The sequence below is a fragment of the Tauraco erythrolophus genome, chromosome 8, assembly GCF_009769465.1.
Source record: "Tauraco erythrolophus isolate bTauEry1 chromosome 8, bTauEry1.pri, whole genome shotgun sequence".
Classification (NCBI taxonomy): Eukaryota; Metazoa; Chordata; class Aves; order Musophagiformes; family Musophagidae; genus Tauraco; species Tauraco erythrolophus.
In genome coordinates, this window is record NC_141472.1 from 38,176,059 (window position 1) to 38,197,543 (window position 21,485).

The 21,485-nt window shown below is 39.6% G+C and overlaps 1 protein-coding gene across 2 annotated transcripts in view; it reads left to right on the plus strand.

Annotated features, from left to right (window-relative positions):
• Positions 1 to 21,485, plus strand: part of THSD7B (thrombospondin type 1 domain containing 7B) — a 278,232-nt gene that overhangs the window by 116,587 nt on the left and 140,160 nt on the right. For both annotated transcript variants that reach the window (XM_086615669.1, XM_086615670.1), the window contains 5 exons: positions 2,928 to 3,119; positions 6,738 to 6,972; positions 9,383 to 9,498; positions 16,468 to 16,600; positions 17,655 to 17,758. In XM_086615669.1, the coding sequence (XP_086471795.1) occupies positions 2,928 to 3,119; positions 6,738 to 6,972; positions 9,383 to 9,498; positions 16,468 to 16,600; positions 17,655 to 17,758 (780 nt within the window). The remainder of the gene's footprint in view (positions 1 to 2,927; positions 3,120 to 6,737; positions 6,973 to 9,382; positions 9,499 to 16,467; positions 16,601 to 17,654; positions 17,759 to 21,485) is intronic.

A 21,485-nucleotide genomic window follows, 5' to 3' on the forward strand; every position in this document is an offset into this window, starting at 1 on the left:
TCCTCTAGGAAGATTATTCAGAATATCTGAGATAAGAATTACACCTTCAAGGTACTGGGTGGACAATTTGGAAGATGTGGAGAATTTAATATTCCCTGTAATTCTGCGACAATGCATAAAGCACACTTCAGATGTATCCTGTACTAGTATTTTTCATGGAAAATGAAAGATTATTATCTCCCTTTGTAGTATATGGTGGTTTTCTGAGAATTCTCTGTCAGGCAGCTGGTACAGAAGAACGTTTCCCTTCTGCGGTAATACAAGCCAGTAATTAAACCTGAACACAGCGAATAGAGCTATAAAGTAAATCAAAGTGAGCGTTGAATTGTACCTTCGTTCCCCGGGTGGTAAACTCTTTATAACAAAACTCAAAGCTTCCTTTCTTTGCTGAAGAACCATGAATTGCAGCCTCTGTTTGCGGCATTACAGTTGCTGGCACCTGCTGTAAATCCGGCGCGAAAGAAATCATGGAGGGAAGAAGTGGAAAGCGCGTTTTGCTCCTTTGCCTCCCTTCCCCATAGGGTGGTCGCTCAAAAAGCTGTGGCACTTGGACTTATGGGTGGAGGAAGCCACTTTAAAAGAGACCCAAGTGTTTTAAACCATCTTCTGAGGGGAGTGGCTTGAACTTTGTAAAGTCAGATTAGATCAGTGGAAAGGCTCTCCTGGCTCTCAGCAAGAAGGGTTTTCTCTGGTGCTTACATCTCTAGCACAATCTTATTGGTGGAAAAATTGGGCTAAATCCAAAATTCGGTGAACGTCACGGTGCTCCTTTGACGTAAAGTCCATATATAATGAAGATAACTTCTTGCGTGGATGGAGGAGTGGGGGCACACTTGCAGGGCTGGTGTCCCATCTCATCCCTTCTCGTTCAGAAGCCTGTTGCTGACTGTTCACATGCTTCTCTGGAAGTGTCAGTGATGGGAGAGGAGGACAGCTGTTTTACCCTACTTCGCCAAAGCATATAATCTCTTGATCCTACTGTACCATTGACTCTAAAATCACGCCTGCCCAGGATGCCCTCACATTATCAGCTGCCGTACAGACAAGCTGTCAAAACGTTAACAGGGATTTTGACGCTAAAGCGACTCAGGAAGACAGCTGGAATAAGGCTTACAGGTTTATTTGGGGGTTTTACATTGTTTTTCTCTAAAGATAGTTCTCAGCATTATGTGAGCATCCATAGCAGCAGTGATGATAATGGGCTAGTCGAAGCAAACGATGGATTAAGCTTGGTTTGCAGGGGTGCCAAAGGATGGGGGTGTCTGTAGGGAGGGTGTCGGTCATTTTCTTATTGAGTAGACTTAAATAGTAGTGCAAAGACTGAGCATATTGAGCCTTTCCTTATGAACGTAGACGAGTGCAAGGGAAAGGGACGATAAAAATAAAGTATTTTTAAACATATCTTGCAGTCTGATTGCCTGCTAGATTCTCCGTTACTTCTCATAATATGCTTGAAAAGTTTTATTTGTGCCTCGAGGGCGACGAGCCTGTCTTCATTTAGGGATGCAACTGCAGATAATACTGCTGCGCTATTGACAGCGTTATGCGCTCCCGCTAGCAGCCTGCCCGTCTTATTTACTCACTCGTACATGTGGCACCTTGCAAGAGCAGGACGATTTTCTGCCCTCCTGGTTCTAATTGCATCCTGGGCCGCCTTGTTACGAAGCCTGTTCCTGTAGCGTGAGGTGAAAGGGCCACTTGTTGCCGTTATAAATTTTAATTTATTTTTTTTTCCCCTACATATAATTGAGCCTGGATAGTCATTACAGTTTTTTCCTAGGTTCATAATTAAAGAAATCTCGAAGGAGAACTTCGTAACTATTATAAGGGCAAAAGAGGAGGTAACGTTCAGTATGAGCTCGTTGTTTATAAACAAGTAGCTTTGAGCTTCCAGAAATTTTGGATATGTAGCTGAAAATTCGTGAGGGTCCAGAAACACTAAACGATAGGACAGTGTAACAAAGTCAGTCATGTCTGTTCATTACTTAAATTAGGTGTAAGTCAGTAGTAAGAGAGCTGTGTTTTATGAATTTTTATGAATTATGATGTCCTCATAAATACTATATAATTACTAGAATTACTGGACATTTCCTTTGTTATTTTAAAAATAAAATTATATTTTATTTTGCTTTTTAAAAACAATAGTTCCATGTGTTGGACTCCACATGGCATCCTTCATGTGCTTTGTTTTGCTGCTCGTTCTGCCAGCAGTTCTTTTGGTTCCTAGGTTTTTCCCTACCAGTCCCCAATGTCCTACCCTTTTGTTGAAAGGGGTTTTGAAAAGATGCTTCTCATCAGGAGGTATGCTTTGGTCCAGGTTCCTTGGTTCATCTCCAATAGAAAATATTTCTCGCTTGGATGGGAATGGTCCAACAGATCCATAATTTTAGATAGCCTAGTTTTGGGGTGAGGAGCAGAGTCAGAAATAATAGTAGTTCATTCTGGTGAGTTTGCAGGAAAAGGACCAAAACAGCTATCAGACACTTCTCTGGCCTTCAGGCAAAAGAAAACTGCCTTCCGTGGGGACCTGCACAATTTGTATTGTGGAAAATTGGTTCTGTAGGTGGAGATTGCTGGAAAATATGGGACAATTATCATCAATTCTGTTGATAATTGACATTACAGCTTTCTGTTGATTGAATTATCTCATTCCTCGTGCTTGCCTGCTTTATAAAGTGGACTGCAGCCAAGATGTCACATGCAAGACTTGAAGCACATTTTTTTCCTTATTGCTTTTCTGAAGAAATACTTGTTAGTTGTTCAAGTATTACACTTTCAAGCCTGAAGCCTAACCATGTGCTCTTTTGTAGTATATTCCTCCACGGGCAGGTGAACGTTTGACATAAAGTTAGTCCGTTTGATGCGGACCGTGGATATTGAACCAAGCTGAGCCTTCCTCTATGCCTGACTTGTTTTGTTTGCTCCAGGTGAAGAAGTACCACATCACCTCTGCTCGGAGCTTCCCCATCCTGAAGTTGCAGCTTGTGAAATCCCTTGTGCGACGGACTGTGTCATCAGCGAGTGGTCCCCGTGGTCCTTGTGTTCCCACTCGTGCTCCAGTAAAAATGCTGAGGGCAGTCAAAGCAGGAGTAGGTCCATCTTGGCCCTTCCAGCCGAGGGTGAGTGGTAAACATTTTGGATTAATCACTGTTTGTTCCTTTAATGAGTTGACTTGTGTTCCTCAGCCAAACTGTGCTTAGATCAGAGCTAATCCTAATACCGTAGCGATGAGGAATAATGCGTAATATTTGGCTGTACTTCATGCCCAGCGACTACAAGATCTTTATGGGCTTGAGTTAATGCATGTGTCACTTAGAGAAATTCTGTCACGGTTCAAAATTACTTACTTCAGCCTATGAATTATTGTCTATTGAGGGCCAGTCTGGGTGTGAATTTACTTCAGGAGAGCTGCATCCTGTACTAATGAAATTGCTGCTTGACACAAACACATCATGTGAGTGTCTTTATATAGGAACATATTAGTAGCAATTTAGAAAAGAACAGTGAGCTGTGAAAAATGAGGAAATAGAAAAGGACCTGTTTATTTTATTTTATTTTATTTTATTTTATTTTATTTTATTTTATTTTATTTTATTTTATTTTATTTTATTTTATTTTATTTTATTTTATTTTATTTTATTTTATTTTATTTTATTTTATTTTATTTTATTTTATTTATGCAGACCTAGAATGTATTGACCTTCTTGTTTTTCTATTGTAGTAAGTAAATAGCTCCTGATGAATATATATATAATTTCCTCTGGATCTTCATGGACACATCATGTTTCTGGATTTTTACATATCAACATCAGCAATACAGTTATTTACACAAATAATTTCATATTACAAGTGTAATCTTCTAACTTCAGTTACACATGTGGTAATTCATTTATGTGTTGGTTTATCATACAGGATTTGAAACGTATCCTATCAAATGCGTAAAAATCCATAAAACGTGAACAGGTCTAACAGACTAAAGCCTTGTTGACACAACAAAAATACCTACTATTTTCAGAACTGTGTGCAGCTAATGCAGCAGCAAACCACTTCTAGATGCAAATCTAGCCTAGGACAAACTCTGTTAAGTGCTGTTTTGTAAATTATCATTAAAGCCACCCACTGTTTCTGAGTGATGTAAGGACTTGATCTTGCAAACCCTTACTCATGTGAATGGTCTGTATCCACATAAACATCCTTCTTAAGCACTTGCAAAGAAAATTTGGACCCTTCAGGATGAAAACTGCTATATAATTGTGGATTGAATGATAATAACTACTACTAAAAAAAGTCTATGAGCTGGAGGATAATTAAAATGAAAAATTCAGTTGGCTTCATGTTTTCCATAAAAGTAGCGGAATGCAAATAACAGATAAATATGGAATTATGAACGTGAAGTGTTGAAGAAGTGAATTCTGGAAGTACATAAGCTCAGTCATCTCAACCTGAAACACACTAAAAATTACTTGCGTTGAACTGAATAATTTAAGTTTCCCAGGAAGGAATAATTAACTATTAAAATCAAATGCTTCAACTTTTTCTGTACATCTTTAGCAATGAGTATAATGGTTTGCTGTGCAGAGTCGCACATCTGCATTCAGATAAAGAGCAATGGATTTGAGTTGGTGGAGAGTGGAGTGGATTTAACGCCATTATCGCCGCAATGCTAGGGCAATGTTATGTCACCTGCTTTCTCTGACTCTTTCATATTCAGCTCACAGCTGAGCCACCAACTTCTACAGAGCTCTGGTACCTTTGCAAGTGACTTTTCATTTGTCCTCTATCAACTGAGGCAATGTCAGCTGTGACTCTGCTGTCTGAGGACTTCTGGATGCCATCCCACAGGCTGACGTCAGTTCAGACCCTTGGGTCGTTTTCTGCAAGCTGTTCACCAGATCCCAGAATATGATAACCAGGAGGCTGTTGATGAAACTAGAGGAGCTTGGTTTAAATAAGGTTTTAAAAGATATTTCTTTACACAACAAACTTATGAAACTTGGTGCGGGAGGAGATTGTGGATGGAGGCAATCTCAGCAGGTTTAAGATGGATTAGAGGGACTGATGAACAACAGGTCCATAAAATGTCCTTAAGTAGCTACTCAGACAGTTAGGCAGTGGTGTGCTGTCCCGCTTTCCTTGTACAAAAGTTGTCAATGAACTGTAGAAAGTGGCCAGGTTCTCGTGCTTTTGCTAAACAGCATCTCCTACTTTCAGTTTTACAGACAGATTGCGAGGCTGGATGGACCATGTGGCATTTCTTACGCTCTTAAGTTAAAACTGCCTCGTTATTACTCTCTGTAGTTAGGAGAGCTTCCTTACCATGGATATTCTTGAAAAAAAAAACCCTTAATTTTTCCCTGGGAAGCTCAAAATTTGAATTATATGTATGTATTTTTTTCCCCCTCCGATAGACCAGGAATTTTGCCATTTGCTTGTTAGTTTTTTTTTTTTTTTGCATGGGGTGAAATATGCAAGAGCAATAATTGGTCTGAATTTTCCCTGCCAAGTCAAAATCTTCAGAAAAGTAATTTACCTGGGGCATTTTCTACTCCATCATCATATTAAATATTTCTAAGACTATGTGGAACAGTCCGTTTTCGTGAAAAGATAAATGGTAATGTGACATGATTATCCAAATCAGTGCGCTTAGAAATTTCTATCCCTCTCTTTCTTTTCTCAATGCTATTTATTTTGACCATTTGAAGTCATACCTTATCTGAGAAGGCTCCGTCCTGCAAGGCCTCCCTTCGAGGAGCAATGTGCCCTCATCTCCTGTTGATTTTAGTAGGATATAAAGATGCTCTGAACCTTGTGGTATCTGGCCCCAACGCTTCAGTTCTTTCAAAACCTGCAGCACTTCAACCATGTCACGAGTTGCCAGATTTTCCCTCCTGGAAGAGGAAAACAGATTTGATTTTAGTCATTTTTACTGCTTTCTTCCAGAAATGACAATGTTTACTGTTACAGTTTCCCTGCGTTACTCCTTAGTTTTTGAGCTATGAATGTCTGCTGCTTTTATGGCATAAATTCAGGCTGCTGGCTAGTACCTTAAAGCTTCTGGGGAGGCTGTTCAAACTCCTCTACTTTGTGGGTTTATTACAAGTTGTTCACAAAGTGCAGTAGCTTAGGAAAACCTTTGGACACCAATTTAAAGGATGCTGCTTCAAAAAAGTAAAGGCTTCATGCTCAAAACTTATCTTTCACGTTTTCCTCCCTTGATTTGCAGATGTGGGTATCAGTTGATGCATTCTTCCATGGTTCAGCACCCTCTACAGCTCAGTTCTTTAAGGCAACGTATGAATAGAGTCCAAATATTAGAAAGAGATGTTCCTCCTTGGGAAATTAGCAAGGAGAATGAACATAAAAATAATGCTTAATTTGTCTTTAAACCTAATTGCATGTTTGCTGAGTGATACTGGCATTTAAATGGAATTAACTTGGCTGCGTGTAGGAGTATCAATAAGGTAACTCAGAAATATACTTTGCCTATTTCTGTTTCCATTATGCGTTGGAATACAATTTTATGCAAGGCTAGTTTAATGGGGAAACAATATTTTAAAAGGTTGTTATTGCAGCCATAAAGGTCAACAGCTTTATTTGAGCTTTATTTATTTATTTATTTTTAAAAATGGGGGGAGAAGAAGATATTGAACAAACCTAACATTTTTATTTATTTTTCCATGTCTTCCACTTGCCACACACCATAAGATAAAATACGGTGTTCTCTTGATCCTTTTCAGGTGGAAAAGCCTGTCCCCCTGACCGAGCCCTGCAGGAGCACCGTGCCTGTAATGATCACCCGTGCGTGCATTTCTTCTGGGAAACTTCTCCCTGGAGCTCTTGTTCTGAAGACGTGCTGGTAATGGCGCTCAATGCAACCATTAACTGGAGCGGAGAAGCCACTTGTGGAGTGGGCATACAGACGAGGAAAGTCTTCTGCATGAAGAGCAGTTCTGGCCAGGTCACACCAAAAAGGTATTTAAAGAAAAGTTATTAGTGATTATTTGTGATTACAATACATGACATACTGAAGATGTTTTCAGCTAGCATATGGAGTCTGCAGCATTGAAAATAATTTCATTTCAAGACTAAATCTGAGCAAAATGCATGTTTTTAGTGGTGTAGAGTTTTTGCTGTAGCTCCTCTGTTATTCTAATTTACAGTTTTCTGCAAATATTTTTCATGAAGGAGAGGTGTGAGGAAAATATAAAGTACATCTGAATATAAGGTTCATTGATACCTTATTAACAATGCTCTAATAAAATAGAAAAAGTAAATGGTTTGCATTATGTTTAGACCACGGTGAGGCAGAACCATATGTGTGATTTATGTCGTTCAGTTGATTTATGTAGCATCTATAATGTGATACCAACATGGCAAAATCATGTATTCTGTAGTACAGATATTCTTAATTTTGCTTTGCTTTACTAAATGAGGAAAATAAGTAGCACAGATGTTTTCTCTAATATCAAAAAATCAAGACATCACTAATTATTTTTTGCACTGTTAATGACTCTAGAGACTTGCAACCGAGTTTCATTTCTTATTGTAGATCTCAAAACAATCCTGTTCGTATAAGCAGACTGTGTTCATTTCGGTAAAGTTAATTAAAATTCTTGAGGTTAATGAGATTAATTAAATAAAAGGAGAGAAATCTAATATTCATTTATATCTAGAATCCATTGATATGCTGAAACTTTACCTAATTAAACATATTGTTTATAGAGGTATATAACATTTGAGATAGTTGTTTGCCCCCTCCACTTTTGAGATGGTGTAAGGGAAAATGGAACCAAAGAGGGTAAGTAAATACTTAAGTGAAGTACGTGAAGGGAAAACAGGGTTTGAGTGGAGCAAAAATCCTGCCAAAGGAAGAGATTTGTGTACTGGGAACTTCAGAAAAGGTCTCTTCCTTGACCTTGGTGTGATAGCCTCAGTGCTGGAGTGTTCCTTGTGTGATGGAAGTGACTGGATCAAAAAGGACTGCTGAGTCCTTAAAAGAGCTTCTCATTGAAATTGTTTCTGTTACTGTTGCGCTTTGTGTTGTTCTTAGGGTGAAAATTGTCTTAAAAAATAAAAACCTCAGACCTCTAGAAGTCTTTAGGAAGATGATTCTAAGTGCAAGAATAAAAACCTCTTGTGTTTCAGAATTAAATGTTGCCTCATTACTTCCCAGAAGGGTCTGTACCAGGCTGGTGCTGGGCTTGAGGGCACTGCTTGTGGTTATGTTATATTTTATGTCTGAATTGATGAAAACTGACCCAAAGTAATGTTGGGTTTAGAACTGCTGTGGTGAAAGTCTACTGTTAATATAGCTTCAGCAATGGGATACACTATGTAAAGAGGTAACTTTTGTGTGTTGGCACACGAAGTATCCAAAGAAGTTGCAAGGCACAGAAAGCCAAATAAAACTAAAATTTTTGCAGAAAAATATTTCAACATCTTCTGTTAGAAATCTACCCTCCAGGATAATCATGCTTAATAAGAAGACATCTGTCTTTGTACTTATTTTCTTTTAAATTATACCTCTAAGTATCTTACTACTATCTCAGTACCAGAATCATGACTTGAAGATTTAGTTTCTTTCTTAGCAGGGTTTAGTGGCACACTCCTCTTTCAAATAGGATTATTTTGGGTTGGATCACTAAGTATTTTTGAGTAATCTTTCTACTAGAAATTAATAAAATTAAAAAAGACTAATATCCTTTCTGTTCCCCCAATTGAAAGTCAAGATCTGCCCAATCCCAGAAAATAATCCCTTTTCCAAATTTTGAGTTTTTAGGTATTAACTGTCTGTGTTTGAAACTTTTGTTAGAACATGTGTGACATATTTTTCACTTAGGAGTTAAAAACGAATTTAAAAAAAAAATCACAGAGCTGTTTTTACTGTACTGTGTTGTACAGCTTGTAAAATAACAACCAAGGCCTCAATCAAAGATCACTTTAAGCTATTTTGGGCTTGAAAGTGGAGGAATATCACATCAGTCCTTACACGCAGTTGCAAGTGGTTTGAAGGCTGTTGCATGTTGTGTTAAAACAGGACTACTTTATAAACATAACTACTTGCTTTCTTTGGTAATAAATATATCTGTTTTGCTTCAGTGAAATTTGTATTTTAGACGTCATAGGCAGAGTTACATTTAGCCTGTAGTCTTCAAGCCAAGCTCCACATTTTTTTTATTATTATTATTATTTTTAAATCTTTAAAATGTACTAAATTCAGTTACATGAGTGCAAAGGAGAAGAAAAATGAGCCTTGCTGTGACTGGGAGTGATATCTGTGGTATGACAATATGCTCACAGTTCTGTGAGAGTTTTAGGAGTAAAACATTTCTCCATAGTTTTAATTTTTTATTTTGTTTTATCTCTGCATTTGGATTAGTAGATGTCCAGAGTCCATCAGACCTGAGACCGTGCGCCCATGTCTTCTCCTCTGCAAGAAAGACTGCATTGTTACACCTTTCAGTGAGTGGACTCGCTGCCCAACAGCATGTCAGCCTGGTAAGCCTTTAAAAAGAGATCAAAATTCAGAGAAAAATTAGAGAATTAGACTAGGAGCATGCAGTAGTTGCAGCTCACGTCAGGCTGATAATAATTTTTAGTGCATTCATCTGCATGAGTTTTGGGCTTGCGGTGTTGTTGACACTGATGTTGTTGGAAGGAGTGGGATCCTCGTGAGCAGATTTTGAGATGTATGTTGTTTTTACCTGGAAGAAATTCCCTCTGGGCTTCTGCCTTCAAAGTTAGAAGTCCAAGGTCCTGATGTTGTGTGGCTATACGTGGAATTGCTACATTATATGAACTGCATTTCTCTTGGCCAACCTAGATGTAGATACAGGGTTGCGCAAATAACTCCTGTGCTTCGTGTTTTTTTCAAGGACCATACATTTCTTTGATTTAGTTGGTTTGCTTTTGGACACTGAGTGTTCAGCAAAGTCTCTATATAATGATCTAGTGTTGATTTTTGTGACGAATTTGTGTGTTTCATTAATTGTTCACATGAAAGCCTTCTCAGTTATTAGAATATTTCATTATTGTTGGTGGCTTCCTTGCCCTTCAAAGATTCTTAGTGGATGTTCTAACATAGTCCTTGTTAGATTTTACAGGAAAATGAGTTGCTTTCTAAAACAGTGAATCCTGTTTTAATTAGCAATTTATTTTTAGACTTTAAATGAGCTGCCTATGAAGAAGTAGAATAAATTACCTGGTAAATTACTTTGTTTATTAAATAATAGTCTACAATTAAAATGAGAAGAAATTAATTATTTAACCTCCTTGGCAGTGTTATCATTTTAATATAATTCTAAATTAAAACTTCTTAGATGGGGGACTTTGCATTTTACTAAATCTGTTATTGATACGGCTGCATTGCAAGGTGTTTTTTTTTTTTAATTTGCATTGCACAATAAAACCTCAGCATGATAATGAAATTTCAAAACTACTATACATATGTGAGTTGTTAGGGTTTTGTTGTTTGTTTTTTCTTTTTTAATATAAAAGTTATATTTAATGAAAACAATATACAGATGGTGAATTACGAAGCAGATCAAGCAGGAACAGGTAATGCCTGGCAGATTTAAAATTAAATGTGCACCAGCATAAGAGCAGAGCTTAGACAAACATGCAATCACTAAATCAGGTTTACACAGAACTTTCCCAGTTAAGCTGTTTGTAGTTTATCTGAGAAAATGCATCTAACTTTACTATCTAACAATAAAGAAGTTGACATTTTTCCTACATTTAAATGTCATCAAACAACAGACTGTCTTCTGGCAAAGAATTGTCTCATACCTCAGAAGTGTAGACAGCAGTGAACTTAGGGCAATAACAGATGGACAGACAACATAATTCACCAAAGAAGTGCAATTGAATCCAAACACCTGTTGGTGAGGCAGAAACAGGGAGGTTGTTGCAAGTTATTGATTCTCTGCCATTTCAGATACTTAAAGGTGACAACTGTCTTACCGCGGTCTCCTGTAATATATCTGTTTTAATGGGTCTTTGAGGATGAATCGAAACAAGAGTCGAAGAATCAATAGGGAGGTTTCAGAATATGAAATGGTTTGAGTGAGCAGCATGTAGATTTTCCACTGTCACCTCCATAACGAGTGGTGAAGGTGTCCAGGGGAGGTAACTACTTTCAGCATGGGTGATGTGCTCTCTGGTCTGTCAGCATAGATTTAAAATGGGGAGATTAAAAAAAGCAAACACTTGACAGTAAATAACATTTCTCATCTTCCTACTGAAATAGATGGTACCTATAAGTATCTCTTCTCTTCTAGCCATTGGTTTTCCAGGGGGAAGGTTAGAAATTTCAGTGTTGCTTAATTCTCTGAACAAGTTTACATGAAATGTTAGGTAGTAACTGTCCTATTTATTTTCCCAAGCCTTAAATCAAATTTGAAACGAGATGAGTTAAAAGTGGATAAAATGCATGATGTGCCACGATAAGAAATTCTAGTGACCTCTATGTTGTGTCAGACCGTTTCTGTCAAGGAGCTGCCACTTCCAGTTCCCATAAACAAACACTCAACCAGAGTTGGTCAAAGTTAAAGACTTACCCCTTCAAAAGCTCTTATCTGCACAAAGATACTGGAGGCAGCTCTGATTTTGGTGACTAAAATATCAAGAGAATCTGTCCTTATTTTTACACTCAGAGGTTCGTGTTTACCAGACTCTTGCCTTTCCATCTCATCAGGAGCAAAGAGTGTGAAGCTGAACATTTCCTATAAAAACTGGAGCAGATATAACATGCTTTACAGTAGTGAACAAGGATTTTGTCCCTCGCCTGAGAATGGTGATGCACCTTTCTGAGCCCTGGGCAGTGGACCGGGGAAGCCCTGGGGCTCACATGCAGAGAAAGGAAAGATGCAAGAGCAAGGGAGGAATGAGAAGAGTGGATTGATAGAAGGAGTCATATGGCTTTGTGTGTAAGGAGAGGAGACTGGAGGCTGGTGGGACAGGGAGGTGGGAGTGGAAGCAGAGGTAAGGCACCAGTGAAGTTCTCAAACAGCATTATCTGAGTTGCAAAGTCAAGGACATTGAAGTTAAGATGGTCTTGAGATCCTGAGGCTTGATTTTTTTCAGGAGGGCAAGCAGTTATAGCCGTGCTTGGAATCAGCTGAAGTTCAACTTTAAAAGGACAGTCCTACACAATGGTAATACTCTGGAAAATCAGGCTCTAGCAATTTTAAATGAGATATAAAAATTATGTTCATTAACACTTGTAAGGAATGCTGTAGAAAAGCCAATGAGGAAATACAATTTTGAAAATGGAGTTTGAGTAATGTGCAATAAATGTTGAGGATAATTTAGTTTCTTGAGGTGGAGAAAATTACAGTAGGAACCTCATTTAGATTTGGTACTGATTAATAAGGAGGAAATGGCTAAGGTTCTAATGGTGGTAGATAATTTGAATGAAAATCTTCACAGAGTGATAGAGTTCACGATTCTTAGGAGAAGGGAAAGATGGCAATATCAGCAAGACATATTAAAAAAAGACAGACTTCAACAAGCTGAGAGAATTGGTAGCTACACCTCTTGGGAATGTGGTCTGTGCAGACAAACATGTAAAAGACCTGGAAGCTACCAAGAAAGACTGCACAAAGGGCTTAAGCCCCAGTGGATTCCACTTGCTATCCTGAAACTATTACAATAGCAAGCTGGTAGTACAGGGGAACAAGGCATCTGTAGGTCTATACATGGCTTGAATGTTCATGCTTCAAATCATGAAGAGAAAACATCAAACACAGCTAGAGAAGCCCTTTTTTATCTTTTCTCATCATCATAGTTGTTCAGAATCTTGTTTCCTTTTTGATTCTCAAATTGTTTCACGAAAATTAGAAACAAGAAATTGAGAATGCAAATTCAGCCATCGGAGGATATTAGATAACAAGAATTACATAAATAGATTAAAAGTAAGGGGAAACGGAATGAAATATATGTCCATTACTTTCTGAGAAATGAGGGAAGCACAACTTGGGGAATGTGCAATTGCTGCCGTTGTTTCCTGTCTGCAGCCAGGAGAGGAATGGACTGAAGAATAAGTGTTTCCATAAATTAGATGTTCCCATGTCAGTAGGACTGTGTGAATACAGAAGGAAGTAATAAAGTAACACCAGAGCATCTAGTGACTGTTTTCTGCGTGAGAAATTGCTAAGTCCTAAGGAACTAAATAAACTCAGTAATACCAAGACAAACCAAACCAACCAACCAACCCACCTCCTCCCCCTCCCTCAGGTCGCCTCCCCCCTCTCCCCACCCCCCCACCCCCCAAAAAAAAAAAAAAAGTAAGATCAAGGAAATTGTGTATTACTCATCCTAACTTTGTTATGTAGAAAAACACAAGAACAAGTTATTACTTAAAATACTTCAAGAATCAGATTGTAATAAACTGGCCAGTATAGATTTATTGAGAACAAATCATGCCCAATAAATTAAATTTCCTTTTTTTGACAGCATAGCTGCTCTAATTAAGGGCAGTGGTAGATTTTTGACACATTAAACTTTTATCAGGAAGCTGAGGAGCGGTGATTTGAATTAAATCACTGTTAAATGGGTACTCACCTGCTTGAAAAACTCACAGTGGATATCACTGTGAAAAGAGTCTGTGTCTGTCTCCTTTACTGCCTACCATCCATTGATACACATTGATATGATCCCGTGAGCCTTCTCCTTTCCAGACTGAAAAGTCCCAGCTTTCCTGGTCTCTTCTTATATGTCAGATGCTCCAGTCCTTAAATAGTCTTTGTAGCCATTCACTGGACTCACTCCAGTGTGCCCATGTCCCTCTTTTCCTGGGGAGCCCAGAACTGGACATGGCACCCAGTTGTCTCACCAGTGCTGAGTAGGGAGAAGGGGTCATCTCCCTCGATCCACTGGTGATGCTTTTCCTAATGCAGCCCAGGATGCTGTGGCCCTTCTTTGGTGCAAGGGCACATTACTGCCTCGTGGTCAACTTGTCCATCAGAACTCCCATGTCCTTCTCTGCAAACCTGCTTCCAATCAGTTGACTGATAGATGTTCACTAGTCGCAATCAAACTGGAACATGAGCCAAGGGGAGTTCTACAGAGAGCTCTTCTTGCCCCAATTCTATGTGAAATTTGTCTAAGTAGCTTGCATACTTGAATAATAACATTAGTGGATGGTGCAGAGCTGAAAGAGGTCGCAAACACAATAAACAATATATTAAATGATATTGAAATCATTGAGAAATTTCTTAGTATTGTGACTTGGGAAGAAAAAATTGATCACACAAAGATAGAATGGGAAGTAAAGACATCAGTACTGTCTCGGGCACCTCTGGAGATACAGTGGTCTACCAAATGAATGAAAGTCAACAATTGGAAATGCTAAAACTCATATTGGGCTTGTCAGACTCATGGGCATGTTGTATGTAGAGCACCGAAGGTGTTACTGTACTGTGCACTGGTGAGGCTGCAGCTGGGATTCCTGCGGCACAGTGTTGTAAGAAAGTGAGCAACAAGAGGGAATTTTCATGAAGGTTATGCATCAGATGATAGGGATAAACTGTTTTTTTACATCTAGTGGACAGAAGATAAAAAAGGTTTCACTTAATTTACAGGAGCGATGACTAGGGCTAGATTTGCTCTTGCGGCCCAGAAGGCCAACCGCGTCCTGGGCTGCATCAAGAGGAGTGTGGCCAGCAGGTCGAGGGAGGTGATTCTCCCCCTCTACTCTGCCCTTGTGAGACCTCACTTGGAGTACTGCGTCCAGTTCTGGAGCCCCCAACATAAGAAGGACATGGACCAGTTGGAGAGGGTCCAGAGGAGGGCCACGAAGATGATAAGAGGGCTGGAGCACCTTTCCTATGAGGACAGGCTGAAAGAGTTGGGGCTGTTCAGCCTGGAGAAGAGGAGGCTCCGGGGTGACCTTATAGCGGTCTTCCAGTACCTCAAGGGGGCCTACAGGAAAGATGGGGAGAGGCTGTTCAGGAGGGCCAGTTATGATAGGACAAGGGGTAATGGTTTTAAAATAGAGGGAGGTAGGTTCAGGTTGGATATTAGGAAAAAATTTTTTACTATGAGAGTGGTAGAACACTGGAACAGGTTGCCCAGAGAGGTGGTGGATGCTCCATCCCTGGAGACGTTCAAGGCCAGGTTGGACAAGGCCCTGAGCAACCTGATCTAGTTGGAGATATCCCTGTTCCTTGCAGGGGGGTTGGACTAGATGACCTTTGAAGGTCCCTTCCAGCCCTAACCATTCTATGATTCTATGATTCTATGATTTTAAGAAAAGGCTCTCCGTGAGGCTTCCCGAGTGCTCAATTAGGCATCTGAGAGGAAACTGTAGGAATCTGCAGAGCTGCTTCCGGTAGTGGCCATTAAAGAAGCAGGGGGAGAATCACCACCCTGGATGCACTGGTCCTGCCTCAGGGCAGCAGCTGGGGTGAGCAACCTCCTACCAGGTCCAAAGTCCCTTTCTGGTGATCTCGCAGTGGTAGCACGTGTGTGAGTGAAGGCTTGTCTAGCTTGATATTTTTAGAGCCAACCATTTTTACTGCATCTGTACTTGCACTTTGTGTTCATGGTGAAGTTTTCCTTCTACTCTAATGCACTGTAATCTCGCTACTGCAGCTTTGGCCCTATCTTGAGCTGGAAAAATAATACTCATAAGTGGGCTACTGTACACACTGCTTTCCTTTCTTGGGCTTTTAAAAGATAGTTGCCTGGTCTGGAATCCTTTATGGAGTTCTGCTGAGATCCCTTTTCGGGTTTCTAGCATCTGTTTTTGAAGTGTGAATACAGCACCCAAAGAACTACTAATGCCGTGCAGAGCGATTAAACCAGCTCTCCGTTTGTACTTAGCACTTACGCAGCCAAGGATTGCGTTTGTTTTAGCTACAGAGGTGTACAGGAAAATCTCATCCTTGTCCTCCATGCTACATTCTGTACTGTAGATTTTGTGAACTGTTTCTAGGTGGATTGATCTTGCAGCGACTCAGGTTAAGTAGAGAGTTAGCCTCTGTTGGTTGCAGTGGTTTTCCATCGGAAAGTTATAATCTGTGATTTCCAGACCCGTAAAGATAGGTTACTGGTAGCAGCTTGAGACCACCAGAATGTGTTTTAAGAAACAAAATCTTCCATTATGACAGTTTGATTATTTTGGTTTTTATTTTTTTCTCCTGTTCAGGTGTTTAACTATTTGCTCATGCTTATTTTCTTGTCTGATTTGATGTTCTGTTAAAAAGACATTTTTGATGCATCTCTTAGGCTGTCGATTTATCAAGCTTCCAGGTGCTGTTCTGCTGAACTACTGGTAATTTTAAAGCAAGTAAATGATAGCTTTTGATCCAGCACACCATTCCTTCCCTTCTTTGGGTAGTGCCAGAGTGCTCATAGTTTCAAAATAGAAACAAAACACAAAGCATGTTTTTAACCAAGACAGCTAGATCACTATCTCACAGTGCCAACTGTGTCTGGATGGCAATTTTTTCCTTTATTTTACAGGCAATGCCACTGCAGTTAAGCAGTCCCGGTATAGGATTATCATTCAGGAAGCTGCCAACGGAGGACAGGCATGCCCGGACACCTTGTATGAGGAAAGAGAATGTGAAGATATTCCTGTCTGTCCAGTGTATAGGTAAAAAGTGTTAGCTTGGAGTCAGTTTCTTGCCAGTGGGTGTCCACTTCTCCAGAAATGACTTTTGTGTGACTGTCCTGCACAATTTTCACCAGAAGACAACTTAATACTGGAAAATGCAGAGTTATAAACCATGTACCTTGCAAAATGTGTGAAAGTAGAGTTCAAATCAGAGATTTCAGTAGATCTGGCATCATCAAAACAAGCATCAATAGACACAGCTCCTAGCACAGTAACCGCAGGGTTCGATGTGTTTAAGGAAGCTATTACTGGGAACTCCCCCCTCAATGTATCTAAAAATCAATGTGAGCTATTTTGAGACCGCAAGCACTCGACTGCCTTAATCATAATTGTATGCTTATTGCAGAAACTCTTGTCTTTTTCCCTGATACTCTCACTCCAGTGAATAATATGCACTTTAAAAAATTCTGATTAGACAAATAGTACAATAGGGCAATTACTCACCTCTCTTCATCAAAATTCTGGGACCCATCTGTTAAACAATATTAGTAAATAGAAAAGCATTATATCTTTGCATATAAATCTTCAGCCCGCACATCCTGTAGGACACAGTCTCAGAGCAGAACGGAGGGCTGAAAGTGTTGCCAAAGCAGGAGTCCCACCACTTGGCTCTGTCTGGCTCCGTACCGCAGAGCATTATGGAAAAGCCACTTTCCTGTGTACTTGACTGGCACACATCCTGGCATAGAAAGCAGATTGGAACAGCATCAGTTGTATGAGAGCAGGCTTGCAGGAGGAGAACCTGATATTAAAGCCCACTGAAGATGTTTCCTAAGTGTTTTCTGAAACTTTGAACCATGCCCTACAAAAATGAGAAAGGGAAGCATTGTTGGAGAATGATGTGGCTTTCTAGAAAGTGAATCTTGCATCTGAATTTCAGTTCATAGTGTTTATTTTGGGAGTAATTACAGCTTTTTGACTCCATTTTTTCTTAAGTCTCCACAGTATATAATTCGTAACTGAAGTTTTTGCCTGGATGTATTAACTGTGTTCTAGTTTTGACCGTTTAATTGTTAACTGTCACCTCTCACAGGTGGAAGACCCATCGCTGGAGTCACTGCGTGCTGGTGCCGGATTCGGTGAGACAGGCTGTGCCAGGACATAGTGAGGCATGTGGGCACGGTTTGCAGTCAAGGGGTAAGCTTTCTCCATGCAGCCTTCAAATATTTCAGGTGTTAGAGTGTGACATTTCAGTGGGGTCTTTACTCTTAGCACTTAAAGTGTTTTTGGAAGTGGACCCGTTGTACAGTTTTGCTGCTGTGCTGAACATTAAAGTACCTGTAACATGATAGTATGCTTGGAGTGTAGGAGGGGTGTTCAGGTATCTACTCTCTGCCTAAAGATGAAGCCCATGGGCTTTAGAAGAACTATCTGTCTATAGGGCTCTATGAAGTAATCCATTGTTGGTGCTAAAACCAGAAAGGATAATTTCCTCATGATTTTAAATTTTACTAATAATTTGCCTGAGGCCTGATTTTCATTAAGACTACTGGAGAAGTTCAGCGTGGGTAAAGGCTTTGGGCTCCTGCCCTAAGCGCTTGGAAAATATGGCAGTCCCGTTGTTGGAACAAAAATGTTGAGAAGAATTTCACTGTTCAGAGTACGTGATCAGAGTCTGTAGTGGTTCCTACCCATGGCTGGAGATCTGGCAGTTATCAGTCTCCTGGGAAATCTAATGAAACCTTTAAGAAAAGGTTATTTTTATTGAAAAAAAATGACTATACAGGTATGCTAACTGAAGAAACTTGACATAATAATTTACTCCTTCACAAGGGTAGAAACTATTCGTTAAAGATGAAGTGAATTTCTTATATAATCTGGAAGCAAAGGAAAAGAAAGAAAAGCCCTGACAGTATGTGGGCTGTATCTGAAAGAAGAAATGTGTTTTAAACTAAAGCTCAAAGGAGTAAATATCTGTAAATTTTGACCACAAGCCTCTCCACAAGGTTTTCAAAGAGAGCTCTGTAAATTGAGATGTCCTAAAATGTATTCTTCAGTCTCTGTGTGAAGGGATGGTAATCTTTATGCTCCAGTGGGTATGTGAACTTTGTATTAGTCTTACTCTGACAGAATTTGAAGTATAATAGAAGAATATCATGCTTATTTTTACTTTGTGGAGAGTCCTCCAACAATTACATAGGCTATGTGCTGTCCTGGGGGAATCATGGAAAAGGAATCTCATAGCCTGATGGGTTTAAGCAAAATTTGTTTTAGTGCCGCATTCACTTTTTGTAATTAACTGTGGTTTTTGTAACAGCTTTGGTTTTCATAGTTACATGTAGTGATAGAACCAGTCTGCCAGGTATTACTGAGGATGAGTGGGGTTTCAGGAAAATGAGTTCTCAGATGAAACTCATGGAAGAGGATTTTCAGGATACTTCCTACGAACAAGGGGAGTGATCTCCATGGAGAAGGGTACTGAAACCAAGCTGCTACGTCTGCCTATATTAATTCTGAAAAACAAGCTGCTGGATTTTCAGTGACTCTGTATCTTATCTATAGAAGTGTTTAGTAAGGGAAACTTTCATAAAGCTGCTGTTAATACCTCACTTTGCTGCTACTTGAACTCTTCAAGAGCAGCTTGCCTCTGTGAAGAGCTGCTTTGTCACCATATTGTCATTTAGCCAAGGGTGGCGTTTGCTTTCACGCTTTGCAGGGTCTCTTCAGCTTGTAGACCTCAATGCTGGAGGTCTTCTGATGCTCTCATTCTTTGCCCTGAAGGAGTCTTTGGAGATATTTTTGAACAAAACACGTGAGGTGAGACTGGGGATTTGAGCTTGTTCAGCCTGGGGAAGTATCTAATGAAAGTGGGGTTCACAGAGAAGATGGAGCCATGCTCTTCCTGGAGGTGCGCAGTGAAATAACTGAAGATAACAGTCATAGGCTGTGGTAAGGGAAATTCCCAGATTGCCCGTAGAGACTGTAGATTCCTTGGAGATACTGAAAACTCCACTGAATAAGGTCTTGAGCAGCCTTTTCTAATTTTGTGTTGGTCCTGCTTAGAGCAGGCATTGGATCTTCAGAGGCCCCTTCCGTTCTAAATTATACTGTATGACTGAGTCTGGGGGTCTTTTCAGGGGAATCGGTGCCATCAGTGGAAAAATGCCATGTTATATAGATAGATGCTTTTCTGCAATGTTCAGGCATCCTACAAATGAGTTTGCATTCGAGGTATCACCACCACTCCACACAGCCATTGGCTTGCATAACGTTTCAGCGTCTTTAGCAAGTAAGTGCTTGTTTTCCAAAGAGTATTTACAAGAATGTGCTCAAATTCTTTTTTTACCATGTAACAGCAATTACCCTTTTACCACAGTGGATAAAGAGTCTTGCTGTTCCTTAGAGCATCCATTTTTAGAATTTTTTTCTTTTATTGTCCATATCCTGACTGTAATGTAAATAAGAGGATTTCAGTGTTCAGTGACTGTCATATCTAGCCAATTATATAAGGACATTGTATTCATATAAATTATTTCTAAGGAAAGAAAGCGTATGTTTATGTGTACCTATTTAGAACAATGACTGTACTGAGGGAAAATTAAGTCTGAAACGACTTTCAAGCTCCATTCTTTCTCCAGGCTAGATTCTAAGATAGATACCTACAGATCTTGTTCCATGAGTGTTTTCACTGAAATTGCATGTAAACGTACTATGTAATGTGCAGAACGTAGAAGAATTTGTCTGTAAATAATAAGCAGAATAGCCAAAGAGATGACAGCTCTCTGAAGCTGCAGTTTTCATGGCTTTATCTTGGAATGATATTACACTAATTACAATAGTCTTTTATTTTGTGTATCAGCTTCAGTGGACTAACTTATTCAGAAAACAGTCATGCAGATAAGAGAAAAGTAGCATTTGGAAGTAAGAACTATAGTTGTTATTTAAACTTCATTAAGGCATGATTTGCAAAAAGCCCCTGAGATAGGGTGCTTGAGAGTAGAACAGGGTGGGGAATGTTACTGTTGCTTGACAGTGACATAGACAACATTTCTAACAGTAAATGAAGAGCTTTACAAGCTTTTCTATTGCTATATAGCTGTCATTTTCCTCGACAAGTGACTAATTTACTAGAAGGTGTCAAGACTGCGAGAAAATTGCTTCTGCTTCGGATGCCCTTCAATGACTTTACTGTTCTCTGATGTTTGTGATGGAGGATCCTTCAGAAATGGCCTCTCTCTTCAGTGCTGACATGAGCAGCCACCTTAGACATTTACATTTTTGGGGAAAAAATGTGTTGCTCATTACAAGGGATTGTTAAGGTTTAATTAGTGGATAGAAAGCCTGTTTTGAGCAAGTGTCTTTGAAGGCTGCTTCAAAAGCCATTGATAAAGTAAATAGACATGTATTAAAGACCAGACTGATGTACTGAGACTCTGCTTTAAAAACTAGTCTTGGAAATACACTGACAACATGGTTATGAATAAACCAGTTACTTTGCACAAGCAAGGAGAAACTGCAGCAATGGAACATGTCATGTCTTATTTCTCGTGCTCCTGCCACTTCTTAACTGAGATTCATTTGGAAGATTTGACCGTATCTTCCTCCATTAACGAGACAGTAGGTCCATCTCAGAGCTGTAACTCCCCATCGCAAGAGTACAGAAATGCTGTGACACAGAGCAGCAAATATTCTTAGAGAATAATTTATTGATTTACGTACAGGAAAACAACAGCAAACCCACCAATGCAGTAATGAGAAACTACTCCTCTGCTTTGGATTGCCCTGGCACACCTGAGGTCCCAGGACGGATCGATTCTGGATAGCCTCTTGAGCGTCTCAGTAGGATGTTTCATTTGGTATGCCCTACTGTCAGACCACGTATGATGTATTTCTTTCCTTCTTTAACTGGGTTGTAAATTCACAC